Source organism: Bufo bufo, chromosome 2 (genome assembly GCF_905171765.1).
Source record: "Bufo bufo chromosome 2, aBufBuf1.1, whole genome shotgun sequence".
NCBI lineage: Eukaryota > Metazoa > Chordata > Amphibia > Anura > Bufonidae > Bufo > Bufo bufo.
In genome coordinates, this window is record NC_053390.1 from 246,584,610 (window position 1) to 246,599,500 (window position 14,891).

Genomic DNA, 14,891 nt, shown 5'->3' on the forward strand with positions numbered 1-14,891 from the left:
ATTGTAACCTTTTCCACTGCTATTTTGTATCATGTATCAAGGCTATTATCTAAGCTAGCACTCCCTTAGTTTAGAGGATGATGGCGAGAGCAGCCGCCCTCATGTAATACTACGTACTCCCTACTCTCCTACTTTATCCTTCATTCATTCATTCATTCATTGGTTATTATATTCTCACCCATTCTCACATAGCTAAACATATTGCTCTAATTTCTATCCCTAGTTGATAATAGCGTACAGTTATAGCGTGGCAGCAAGCCACGTGTCTAACTGTTCCTTCACTCCGATTGTCAGCTCTTAAAACAGTCAGTATTTTAGGCCCCCCGACATGTTTGTCACGAGTAGTGCATGCTCGCTATTGTCCACTTTAAACTATGAGAGTGCTAGCTCAGATAATAGCCTTGATACATGATTATAGCAGGGGAAAAGGTTACTTTAAAGGTAATGTACACCTTTGGGGGCATTTTTTTTATTATTGCATTGTACTCATTTTGACAAAAAAAAAACATTTTCCAATTGTTCTTTATTAAAATATATGGAACCCTTTTCTCTGTACAGAGCTGAGATGCTCTAATAGAGGGATCTGAATTTTCTCTTTGCTCAGTCAGCCAGCTAATCTGCTTGGCTCATCTCTGCTCTCTGACATTATAAACATTCGTTATAGCTCAGTTCTTATCTAACTGATAAGAATGTGGTTTAAATAAGTGTTTATGATCTCTTAGTAGTTTAGAGGTAAGGTTTATTAGCTGACCGGCACTAAGTGAAAGTACCAGTCACAGTGTTAGAAAAACAGTTAACCCTTTGTGACAGATCGGCGGTATTTTTAATAAAGGTCAATTGAAAAATATCATTTTTAGCCAAAAATGAGTAAAATGCAATCATAAATAAAAATAGCCTACGAAGGTGTACATAGCCTTAAATGGTCATGGACGTCTGCTGCTGAACAACAATATAAATAAGGTACAAAATATGAATTCAAATGGTTACATTAATGATATTGAATGACTGCTTTTGACCAGCAGTGGAAAAGAGAAAAACAGAAGTATCAAGCTACTAATAAGAATATCACTCTGCTATGCACACCCTAAACACTTTGCTTTCAGCCCTCTATCTGGGGACAGTACATATGAATCAGTAAAGCAAAATAAAAGCAAATAAACGCCTTTGCTTTTTACAAATAGATAGAAGACACATTGCTATATTAATTCCTAATTAATAAGTAAGAATAATTTTAAAACAGCTCCTGACTGCATAAGGGTTAAACTTTATTTTACATAAAAATAATAAGTTACATGTTATTAATAGTGTGAAGAAAGGTAACATTCACATGCTACATCAGATTTTTTGCAGGGACAAGTTGTATTTTATTTTAAATGGTGCTATTTAACCACTTCCCTCTACGCTAACGCCGAAAGGCGTCATTGCTGCGGCGCTCCCAGGCTACACTAACGCCGATTGGCGTCATCTCGCGTGAGCCGAGATTTCCTGTGATTACAGTATCGGAAGGTAAGCGAGTGGATCTACAGCCTGCCAGCAGCGATCGTTCGCTGGCAGGCTGTAGATGCGATTTTTTTAACCCCTAACAGGTATATTAGACGCTGTTTTGATAACAGCGTCTAATATACCTGCTACCTGGTCCTCTGGTGGTCCCTTTTGCTTGGATCGACCACCAGAGGACACAGGCAGCTCAGTAATAAGTAGCACCAAACACCACTACACTACACCCCCCCCCCCTGTCACTTATTAACCCCTGATCACCCCATATAGACTCCCTGATCACCCCCCTGTCATTGATCACCCCCCTGTCATTGATCACCCCCTTGTAAGGCTCCATTCAGACGTCCGTATGATTTTTACGGATCCACTGATACATGGATCGGATCCGCAAAACACATACGGACGTCTGAATGGAGCCTTACAAGAGGGTGATCACCCCATATAGACTCCCTGATCACCCCCCTGTCATTGATCACCCCCCTGTCATTGATCACCCCCTTGTAAGGCTCCATTCAGACGTCCGTATGATTTGTACGGATCCACTGATACATGGATCGGATCCGCAAAACACATACGGACGTCTGAATGGAGCCTTACAGGGGGGTGATCAATGACAGGGGTGATCACCCCATATAGACTCCCTGATCACCCCCCTGTCATTGATCACCCCCCTGTAAGGCTCCATTCAGACGTCCGTATGATTTTTACGGATCCACTGATACATGGATCGGATCCGCAAAACACATACGGACATCTGAATGGAGCCTTACAGGGGGGTGATCAATGACAGGGGGGTGATCACCCCATATAGACTCCCTGATCACCCCCCTGTTATTGATCACCCCCCTGTAAGGCTCCATTCAGATGTCCGTATGTGTTTTGCGGATCCGATCCATGTATCAGTGGATCCGTAAAAATCTTCCGGCGTCTGAATGGAGCCTTACAGGGGGTGATCAATGACAGGGGGGTGATCACCCCATATAGACTCCCTGATCACCCCCTGTCATTGATCCCCCCCCTGTCATTGATCACCCCCCTGTAAGGCTCCATTCAGATGTCCGTATGTGTTTTGCGGATCCGATCCATGTATCCGTGGATCCGTAAAAAACATACGGACGTCTGAGGGGAGCCTGACAGGGGGGTGATCACCCCATATAGACTCCCTGATCACCCCCCTGTCATTGATCACCCCCCTGTAAGGCTCCATTCAGATGTCCGTATGTGTTTTGCGGATCCGTAAAAAACATACGGACGTCTGAATGGAGCCTTACGGGGGGGTGATCAATGACAGGGGGGTAATCACCCCATATAGACTCCCTGATCACCCCCCTGTCATTGATCACCCCCCTGTCATTGATCACCCCCCTGTCATGTTCCATTCAGACATTTTTTGCAGCCTAGATGCGCAAAGGGGCCCACATTCCTTTTAGGAGGGCATTTTTAGACATTTGGATCCCAGACTTCTTCTCACGCTTTAGGGCCCCTAAAATGCCAGGGCAGTATAAATACCCCACATGTGACCCCATTTCGGAAAGTAGACACCCCAAGGTATTCGCTGAGGGGCATATTGAGTCCATGAAAGATTGAAATTTTTGTCCCAAGTTAGCGGAAAGGGAGACTTTGTGAGAAAAAACAAAAAAAAATCAATTTCCGCTAGCTTGTGGCAAAAAAAAATAATTTCTATGAACTCGCCATGCCCCTCATTGAATACCTTGGGGTGTCTTCTTTCCAAAATGGGGTCACATGTGGGGTATTTATACTGCCCTGGCATTTTAGGGGCCCTAAAGCTTGAGAAGAAGTCTGGGATCCAAATGTCTAAAAATGCCCTCCTAAAAGGAATGTGGGCCCCTTTGCGCATCTAGGCTGCAAAAAAGTGTCACACATCTGGTATCGCCGTACTAAGGAGAAGTTGGGGAATGTGTTTTGGGGTGTCATTTTACATATACCCATGCTGGGTGAGAGAAATATCTCGGTCAAATGCCAACTTTGTATAAAAAAATGGGAAAAGTTGTCTTTTGCCGAGATATTTCTCTCACCCAGCATGGGTACATGTAAAATGACACCCCAAAACACATTGCCCAACTTCTCCTGAGTACGGCAATACCACATGTGTGACACTTTTTTGCAGCCTAGGTGGGCAAAGGGGCCCACATTCCAAAGAGCACCTTTCGGATTTCACCGGCCTTTTTTTTACACATTTTGATTTCAAACTACTTTGCACGCATTTGGGCCCCTAAAATGCCAGGGCAGTATAACTAGCCCACAAGTGACCCCATTTTGGAAAGAAGACACCCCAAGGTATTTCGTGATGGGCATAGTGAGTTCATGGAAGTTTTTTTATTTTTTGTCACAAGTTAGTGGAATATGAGACTGTGTAAGAAAAAAAAAAAAAAAAAAAAACATTTTCCGCTAACTTGTGACAAAAAATAAAAAGTTCTATGAACTCACTATGCCCATCAGCGAATACCTTAGGGTGTCTACTTTACGAAATGGGGTCATTTGTGGGGTGTTTGTACTGTCTGGGCATTGTAGAACCTCAGGAAACATGACAGGTGCTCAGAAAGTCAGAGCTGCTTCAAAAAGCGGAAATTCACATTTTTGTACCATAGTTTGTAAACGCTATAACTTTTACCCAAACCATTTTTTTTTTATCAAAGACATGTAGAACAATTAATTTAGAGAAAAATTTATATATGGATGTCTTTTTTTTTGCAAAATTTTACAACTGAAAGTGAAAAATGTCATTTTTTTGCAAAAAAAATCTGTAAATTTCGATTAATAACAAAAAAAAGTCAGCAGCAATAAAATACCACCAAATGAAAGCTCTATTAGTGAGAAGAAAAGGAGGTAAAATTCATTTGGGTGGTAAGTTGCATGACCGAGCAATAAACCGCTAAAGTTGTGGAGTGCCGATTTGTAAAAAAGGGCCTGGTCACTAGGGGGGTATAAACCTGTGGTCCTTAAGTGGTTAATTTATCATATCATTTATTGAAAAAAATTAAAACTAAAACTTTTTCATGGCATTCATAAAAATTACATACTGCCTTTATTGTACATGTCAGTACATTTACAGTGACACCAAATTTGTATCGTTTTTCTTTATGCTGTATTACATTTTGGAATGAAATTATATATTTTTTTAAAGTTCCACTGCGCGATAAATTCTTATGGGGTAATTTATTATCCAGAAATACTCCTATATTATTATTTTCTGGCACAGATTGGGGCACAAAGGTTATTTGCACCGCAATCTGCAACTTTTCCCCTCTCACGCCAGGTCTAAGAAAATGGACGGAGAAGGGGACAGGCCGTTAGGCCCGTCTCATTCATCGTTTTTTCGCCTGTTTTAGGCGTAGAAAATGGTCTAAATGTAAGTCAGCAATAAGGCTGGCTTACATTTAGTCTTGCACTGAATGTGCCTAACTTTTGTAGAGGCCGGTGCATCTTCATAACTTTAGCGGAACCACCGCCAGATATAGGGGCTATTGAGACCAGCGCCTAAAACATCAGTCTTAATAAATGACCCCCTTAGTATATTTTAGTAAATCGTACACAGTGATACCAGTTGTTATTTTTTTTATTTAGTTCTATACTAGCAGAAGGGCCTGGCTTGCACGGGTATATTTAATCTATTTCATTTAATGTTTGTGTGTGTCGTTAAAAGATATCGACAATATCCCCCATAACGGTGACCTCTACAGCACCCCACCCCTTAACACTGACCCCCCCCCCCACAGTGCCCCGCCACTTTAAAATGGGACCTCCACAGCAGCCCATCCCCTTAACTTTGACCTTCACAGTAACCCGCCCCTTTAACAGTGAGTTTCACAGCACCCCACTCGCTTGACAATGACCTCCTCAGGGGCCCACCCCCTTAACAGTGAACTCACAGTACCCTGCTGCCTTAACAGTGACCTCCACAGCAGTTGCCCCTTTAATAGTGGCCCCTGCCCCCTTAACAGTGACCTCCACAGTGTCTGCCCCTTTAACAGTGACCTTCACAGCGGCCTGCCCCCTTAGCAGTAACATCCACAGTGAACGCCTCTTTAACAGTGACCTCCACAGCGCCCTGCCCCTTTAATGCTAGGGTTACATGACGACATATGTTGCGCGTCATTTTGTCTCAACAATTTTTATAATGAGCTATGGTGTCGCACTGCGACATGTGACATACTGCAACACGACATTTGCATTCTTTTTCTGCGACTATCGCGTCACAGTCGCAGCATGTCACATGTCGCAGTGCAACACCATAGACTATCATTATAAAAATTGTCGCGTGACACATGTAGCAGTGTAGTTGTGCCCTATGTGTCGTGCGACTTATTGTCGCCGTGTAGCTTTAGCCTAAAGCTGACCTACAGCAGTGAAGAAAAATGGCTGGGTTGTTATAGAAACCTGGAGTAAAACTGTGTGTATGTGGAGACTAAGGGCCTGTGAGATTTTATTGGCTGATGAGGGACATTTAACCATGTGTATGGCAGTTGGGATATGAGTGAAAGACTTGCAGGCTTGTATTGGCTAATGCAGGTTATTTTTTGGGAATATCTCGGGAACGGTGCGTCCTAGAGAGCTGTGACCCCCACAAGATTTCTTTCCAGGTAGCAAGCGATGTGTATACCAAGTTTCGTTGAAATCGATGGTTGCTTAGTGATCGCGAAACATACACACACACATACACACACACACACACACACACACACACACATATATACGTCCTTTTTATATATATATATATATATATATAGATGTAAAATTTGGAAAGGGGGTGATTTTTTTTCCTTCCTTCTGTTTAGTTCCTAGGAGACTTGAAGATGCAATTGTTTAATTGCTTATACCACAGAATGCAATACAGTTGCAATAAAGTATAGTGCTTGTGACATCTTCCTTGATAAGAAGATCACAGTTGCAGGCTTGGAGCCTTTACAAGACCCCAGGCTGCCATGACAACCAGTTAGCACCCCATGATTTCACTGCTGGGAGGGGGGCAGCATTAGCTATGGACCACAGCATCAAAGGGGTGCAGTGACTGGTATCTCTGATCCCTGTCAAGGCAGGTAAGTGTCAGCTGTATAACACAGCAGGCACCCCCTGCGTATGAAGCACGTTCATTTGCTGAGCCTGGTCCATACTCCCTGCCCGCCATTATCATGTACATTAAATTTCAGGAAGGGATTAAATTTAACTGCAGTGCCACCACAGGTGAAATGAGGCATAACATGGTAGCCATTCATAGCAATGTGCTGTCTGTGTTATAGAGGACAGGACAGGTCCTCCAGGGAAAGAGACATCCTTTGTAACCACTTTGACCAAGAGATGAGGATCTTGAACAGAAAATTCAGAATCCTTCATTAGGGTACATGTAGAAGGGTTTTCTAAGCTGAACAACCCCCCAAAGTTTAATGGATTTCACATCAAGACTGGAACGTGTTCTTACAACGTGATATGCATTATTACAAATCTGGCAAGATATCTTAGTTGGTTTACATAGCCACTTATAGTCATCTATCCACGCCGTCCTGCTTTGTCAAAGTTCATTTCCATTCATGTATTTTTCTTGCAGTGATAATACCAATTCTTGATTATTTTCTTTTGTCTGCAGGTGTGGAGCCACCTATCCTCAGCTGATGAGTACAGTGGGCATACATCCTACATGTGCTGAGGAAGTGACCAAACTGCACATTACAAAACGTTCAGGACTGGACCCCACAGTCACTGGTTGCTGAGGTTAATTACCATCTCTGGAAAGGAACCATCTGTCTGCATGGAAGCTGGAGAACTATCAGCATGTTTCTTGCATATACATGTTACATTTCCCTGGGATAGATACATTGTAAGAAGCCTTTGCCAGCAGTAATTTATATGTATTATATTCACCACAGAAAACATTCCTGTTGTCAGATACTGTATCAGGTGCCAAGGAGTTAATAAGACCGAAATCTTCTGTGATATAGTCGAATACTCCTAACATCCAGGAGGTGGAACTGCAGACCAGAAGATGCTGGAGTCACAGGTACGTAGTGTAATTACTGCCTGCTGCAAAACAAGACATGACTTCTTCTATATTTAGAGTTCATTCATTATAAAAGGGCAAGTATGAGTGAGAATAAATATCCTCTTTACATTTTCTCCAATACAACATAAATCATCTAGCACCACTTTGTTAATGCCGGTCATCCGCCCGATTGCATTCGTTTATCTTAGCCTATTTAATCCCTTAGGGACGCATGACGTACCGGTACGGCATGTTTCCCGAGTCCTTAAGGACCCATGACGTACCGGTACGTCATGAGTTTAAAATGAGATTTCTGAGCTGCGGGGGGTTAATCGGAACAGGATGCCCGGCATCCTGTCACAACGCCGAGGGAAGGGGAGGGGGGGTCATATGACCCCCCCCTTCCCGGTCATATTATACAGACATCAGACCCACTGGATCTTCAAGAACCCAGTGGGTCTGGGTCAAAAAAAATTAAAATAAAAGTGAAAAAAGTTAAGATAAAAAAAAACCACATTTATCACTGAATAGAAATAAAATACACTACACATATTAGGTATCGCCGCGTCCGTAACGACCTAATCTATAAAACGGTCATGTTACTTTCCCCGCACGGTGAACGCCATAAAAATAAAAACTATGAGGAAATTGAAATTTTGCCCACCTTACTTCCCAAAAAAGGTAATAAAAGTGATCAAAAAAGTCGCATGTAATAGTACCAATCAAACCATCATCTCATCCCGCAAAAATCATACCCTACCCAAGATAATCGCCCAAAAACAGAAAAAACGATGGCTCTTAGACTATGGAAACACTAAAACCTGTCAGATGAATGTTGTAAATAACAAAAAAAAAAACGCTGCCAAAAAAGCTATTTCTTGTTACCTTGCCTCACAAAAAGTGTAATATAGAGCAACCAAAAATCATATGTACCCTTAACTAGTACCAACAAAACTTCCACCCTATACCGTAGTTTCTAAAATGGGGTCACGTTTCTACTCTAGGGGTGCATCAGGGGGGCTTCAAATAGGACATGGTGTCAAAAAACCAGTCCAGCAAAATCTGCCTTCCAAAAACCGTATGGCATTCCTTTCCTTCTGCACCCTGCCGTGTGCCCGTACAGCAGTTTACGACCACATATGGGGTGTTTCTGTAAACTACAGAATCAGGGTCATAAATAATGAGTTTTGTTTGGCTGTTTACCCTTGCTTTGTAACTGGGGAAAAAAATATTAAAATGGAAAATCTGCCAAAAAAGTGAAATTTTGAAATTGTATCTCTATTTTCCATTAAATCTTGTGCAACACCTAAAGGGTTAACAAAGTTTGTAAAATCAGTTTTGAATACCTTGAGGGGTGTAGTTTCTTAGATGGGGTCACTTTTATGGAGTTTCTACTATAGGGGTGCATCAGGGGGGCTTCAAATGGGACATGGTGTCAAAAAAAACAGTCCAGCAAAATCTGCCTTCCAAAAACCATACGGCGCACCTTTCCCTCTACGCCCTACTGTGTGCCCGTACAGTAGTTTACGACCACATATGGGGTGTTTCTGCAAACTACAGAATCGGGGCAATAAATATAGCATTTTGTTGGGCTGTTAACCCTTGCTTTGTTACCGGAAAAAATGGGTTAAAATTGAAAATTTGCCCAAAAATTTAAATTCGCAAATTTCATCTCCATTTGCCAATAACTCTTGTGCAACACCTAAAGGGTTAACAAAGTTTGTAAAATCAGTTTTGAATACCTTGAGGGGTGTAGTTTCTAGAATGGGGTCATTTTTGGGTGGTTTCTATTATGTAAGCCTCACAAAGTGACTTCAGACCTGAACTGGTCCCTAAAAAGTGGGTTTTTGAAAATTTCTGAAAGATTTCAAGATTTTCTTCTAAATTTCTAAGCCTTGTAACATCCCCCAAAAATAAAATATCATTCCCAAAATGATCCAAACATGAAGTAGACATATGGGGAATGTAAAGTACTAACTATTTTTGGAGGTATTACTATGTATTATAAAAGTAGAAAAATTGAAACTTGGAAATTTGTAATTTTTTACAAATTTTTGGTAAATTTGGTATTTTTTTATAAATAAAAATGATTTTTTTTTTTACTTCATTTTACCAGTGTCATGAAGTACAATATGTGATGAAAAAACTATCTTAGAATGGCCTGGATAAGTCAAAGCGTTTTTAAAGTTATCAGCACTTAAAGTGACACTGGTCAGATTTGCAAAAAATGGCCGAGTCCTTAAGGGGTTAAAGGCTATGTACACCCTTGGAGGCAATTTTTGTTTATGCTTGCATTTTACTCATTTTTGGCTAAAAATCATATTTTCAATTGGCCTTTATTAAAAATATTGAGGCGTTCTGTCACAAAGGGTTAACTGTTTTTCTAACTGTGTGACTGGTACTTTCACTTTCACTTTGTGACGGTCATCTAAACTGCTAATAGGTCATAAACATTTATTTAAGCCACATTCTTATTAGTAAGATAAGAACTGATCTATAATGAGTGTTTATAATGTCAGAGATCAGAGATAAGACAGAAAATCTAGAGGCTGATACTAGAGCATCTCAGCTCTGTAAGGAAAATAGGATTCCATATTTCTAATAAAGACCAATTTAAAAGATAATTTGATTGTTTAGCTCAAAATAAGTACAATGCAATAATAGTAATAAAAAAATTGCTCCCAAAGGTGTACATAGCCTTTATTGACACTCATGTAAGCTTTTTTGTTTTTGAAAATTTTAACTTGGAAATCTACTTCACGTTATCCCGAACTGTCAGCGTGCGTTCACCTAAGGCTACTTTCACACTTGCGTTAGGAAAACTCCGATCTGATGGTATATTAATAGGGACTCCTGACTTTACATTGAAAGTCAATGGCGGATGGATTCGTTTGCAATTGCACCATATTGTGTCAACGTCAAACGGATCCGTCCCCATTGACTTGCATTGTAAGTCTGGACGGATCCGTTTGGCTCTGCACGGCCAGGCGGACACGAAAACGCTGCAAGCTGCGTTCGGGTGTCCGCCTGCTGAGCGGAACGGAGGCCAAACGGTGCCAAACTGATTCATTCTGAGCGGATCTGCATCCACTCAGAATGCATTAGGGCAGTACAGATCCGTTCGGGGCCGCTTGTGAGAGCCTTCAAACGGAACTCACAAGCGGAACCCCGAATGCAAGTGTGAAAGTAGCCTTATGGGTACCAGAATTCAGTGAATGGCATGACCTTACAATATCCTGGCTAAAGCTACTAACAGAATACAGGCTGCAATAAATGGTGCCAGTATCCCACTGACAGCAGCTTCATGGCAGCCACAAGGAACTTAGAAATCCCTTCATTATAGCAGTGTATTGATGATTTCTAATATAATGGGAAAGATTTATCAAAACCAAAGGAAATGTGGAGTAATTACCCATGTCAGACTATAAGGTCACAGCTGTTTTTCCATAAGACATTTTGAAAATAAAAGAAGCAGTGTGATTTTGCTGAATCTCTGTCATTGTGTCATTTGTGCGGCACTTCCCCTCTTTAGGGAACTGCAACGAATGTGCACAGTACCTGTATCATGATTTATTTTTTAATTTGAGACGATTTTTTTCCCGTACATATTAGGTCATTTCTTCCTAACTGATTCGCTTATATCACATTGGTATCAACGCCCATGCATACAGCTTGGCATAATAGGTGGATTTGAAGAGTGGAATGATGTAATTCTGATTTAATACTTAATAATTCATTTACAAGGAACAAGCACATTAACTTTCCATGATCTTTTGGCATCCAAGTGGGAGGCAGCACAATGTTCTCCACCAATCCAAGTGTTGGTTTACCTGTGTGTTGGACATAGTACATGTTACTAGCCATATTAAATTCTGCCTTTCTATAGATTAATGTCACATTTTGCAGCTCGCTCAGAAGTCTGCATCATTTCAAATACTGTACAGGAGGAAACAGATTGAGAACAAAAATACTTTTGGACTTCTGCCTGTAATTTGCGGCTATGCTCCCAAATATTCTTGAAAGCCACATCACGCTCCTAGCCACCATCAAAGGCTTACGGTCTGCTTGAGTACAATAAAAAATAACAGAGGACATCCTGAGGAAACCGTGTCCTAATATCACTAGCCTGGCATGTCTTCCCCACAAGGAGATCTGAAAAATGACGTCTGACATTGAATGTGCCATTAGCCAAGGAGCATGTATAGGGATTTCTCAAGGCTCTGGATATCTGAGCTGATGATCTGTGTGCGTGATTTCCAGGTGGGATTTGGGAGTCCCTGGTCTTACTGTAATGAAAACAAAAGCCCGTACTTTTCACTCACGCCAGGAGCTATTTAAAGTGAGCTGCTTGCTGCTGATTGTCCAGCGGCCCACATATTACCGTAGTCAGTTTTACAGACAGATTTTTTTTTTTTAGACGGGTATTTAGTTTATTTGCTTGCACATCATTTCCTTACAATATAAGAAACAATTTTCTCCACTGATAATTTATTTAGGCTATACAGTATATCGGATGTAGGTGATAAAATTTCATAAATGTATTCATGGCATAGTAGGAACTGTTGCAATGCAGACTGATTTATTTTAAATAAGATGCACTAAATGTTGCCCTGTTCACATCAGTGGTGTAGGCCCCATTAGGGTCCACCATCACAGATTTCATTGTTCTTGACTGGAAAAATAGCACTTCACACCAGAATATACTTTAAAAATGAGCAAAACGAAGTGTGTTACTGCTGGTGTGCTAAGTATATAGGTTTTGTCAAGTAGCTCCCATCCATTTTTTTTTCTGACGTTTATTATTTTTAGAACTAGTACAACACATTTTTATTTCCAATCCTTTTTTCCGCTTCGACAAAACAATTCACACCCCTAACCCTCTTGTCAATAGCCTGGGGTTGAAGTGCTTTTCAAAAGTTAAAAGGTAAAAAGGTTTGTTGCAAATAATCCGTAACACCATGTTGAGGTGCAACCTTTTTTTTTTTTCATTTTATTTTTTTTTACGGGGATACAAAAATGAGTAGATCTGACATTGTTTCCATCCATTCAGCTTACTAAATATGTAATTTTAAATGTTTTATTTGAAGTTTTTATTCTTCTATATTTTGTAAATCTTTTTTTTTTCCTCCCCTTTAGTTTGAGCTGGTGCTATTGTTGACCATGGCAGCTAAGGGGTTGTCCACTTTTTCCTATTGATGACCTATCCTCAGGTTAGGTCATCAGTATCAGATTGGCAGGATTCCGACACCCCTGCCAATCTGCTCTGTTTACCTGCTTGCTGCAGGTGTAATTAAAAGAATGGCGTCCCCATTCACTTCTATGGGACGGCTTTGTCTGTTCAAGTGAATAACTACAGAGCCATCCCATAGGAGTGAATGGGGACGCCACACTTGTAATTACACCTGCTCACCACTGCAATTGCTGGAGTTAACAGGTAAAGCGGACAACCCCTTTAATTGGCCGCATAAGGGAAAAAACCTGCAATTATGGTTATTGCAGTGGGGTAATAGCTGTTGCTTACAGCCGGCTCCTGCTCGTACAATTCTCACATGGTGTGACATATTATTGCAGACAAGAAGGATTTAATTTTTAATTTTTTTTGGGTGGGTGCACACACACAGGTTTTCGCTGGTGTTTTTCTGTACTTTTTAGTGGGTTTTTTTTTGCACCTGATATTTTTTGGTGGGTTTTTTGCAGTGAAAACACCAGCTCCAGATGTTAGTTGACGGTCTATGGGAAACATGAAATGAAACCAAGGCCACACACGTGTTTTTTGTTTTTGTCTTTTCTTTTTTGCTGCTGACATTTTTGCTAATAAGGTGCCGTTTTTTGTTGCAGCATGTAGTTCTTGGTGTTTTTCTAGGCATTTTGACAACTTCTCTAGGCGAAAAATGCTATAAAAAATCGCTAGTTGTCAAACACAGTTTGCAAAAAAAAAACACCACAGAATGGTGTTTTTAAAGCAAAAAAAAAAACAATGGTGCAAGAAAGGCTACTAAAAAACTATATGTGAAAGCAACCTAAAAGAAATGTTTCTTCACAATGGAAAAATGGGAAAATAAATGGTAAATCTTGGATGAGATTAGTAGTACCTTATTTCCCCCACCACAAGATGCACTGGACCATAAGACACACCTACTGTAGGTTTTAGAGGAGAAAAATAAAAAATTTATATTTTTCATCAGACGTCTAATCAGACCCCCAGTCTTCATCAAACCTGAAAATCGGACCCCCAATCTTCATCAGACCTCAGATCAGATCACAAATTTTAATTAGACTTCATATTAGACTCCCAATCTTCATCATACCTCAGATCAGACCCCCAATCTTCATCAGACCTCAGATCAGATCCCCAGTCTTCATAAGACTTCAGATCAGAACCCATAACTTCTCTCTTGCTCCAAACGGTACGGTCCATCCTGCGGGCTCTTTCTGTAGTGCTGTACTGAGACCTGATGTCGCACAGCATCGTGTCATAGTGTGCGCTTACGCACACTACTTCCTGATGCTGTATGCTGTCAGGACGCATCACGGTGCCTGGAGAAGACCAGGCAGCGGTGAGTAAAGCCAGCACCCACTATATTCACGACCTACTGTATTTGCATTATAAGACACATAGCCCCCCCCCCCCCCCCCCCCACACACACAGAAAAAGTATGCCTTTACAATGTGGGACTCAATTGTGACCAACTATAAACAATAGTTTTGTGCAGTAACATCAGAAAATCTTATGGTGTGAGAATGAAGGTCTTGGTTTTACTGACCTTATTTGTCTTTTCCTTTTTAGTGACATCATGTAGCTGTACATACACAATGAAGATATTTAAAGCAGAAATAAGTTTTGGTGACTGAACAGTTCCGAAGAATGCTGTGCAACAACTGTGGCATTAGACATGGACATTCTTACAATACCAAAGAATGCCAAGTGCACACTTAAATATCTATATCTGTATATTTATGGGTAAATAATGATGCTGTGCATGCTGATGGGATCCTGCTCCATGCAGGCAATGCTGTGATGTCTTCTTTCAGAGATGGTCAAATTATCAAATCTTCTCAAACAGAAACAGATTATGATACTAGAGAATGACGGGTTGTGTATAAACTCACTCGCTGAGATGCACTGGCCAGAGGATCTGCTGGTTTCTTTGTTTTATCTGTTTAATGATTAATAAAAAAAAAATGCTTTTGTCCCAGTATTAAGTGAATTAATTTACCAAGCCGTGTTAAAGCTGGCTGATGACTCTCAAGGTGCATTAAATCTTCCTCAAACACTGGGCCTGCACTGCAGAGTTTCAAACTTTTCCAGTGTATAGAGGTGCATGCAGTCCAGTATACACAGTCTGATTTACATCTAGTCTTCTAATCAGTTGTGGCTGGATGAGGTTTTGTATGAACA

General features: G+C 40.8%; 1 protein-coding gene across 1 annotated transcript in view; it reads left to right on the forward strand.

Annotated features, from left to right (window-relative positions):
• TXNRD2 (thioredoxin reductase 2) overlaps positions 1-14,691 on the forward strand; it is a 169,251-nt gene extending 154,560 nt beyond the window's left edge. The window contains exons 17-18 of the mRNA XM_040416326.1: positions 7,100-7,510; positions 14,280-14,691. Of these exons, the coding sequence (XP_040272260.1) occupies positions 7,100-7,223 (124 nt within the window). The 3' untranslated portion in view covers positions 7,224-7,510; positions 14,280-14,691. The remainder of the gene's footprint in view (positions 1-7,099; positions 7,511-14,279) is intronic.
• Positions 14,692-14,891: the final 200 nt, after the last annotated feature.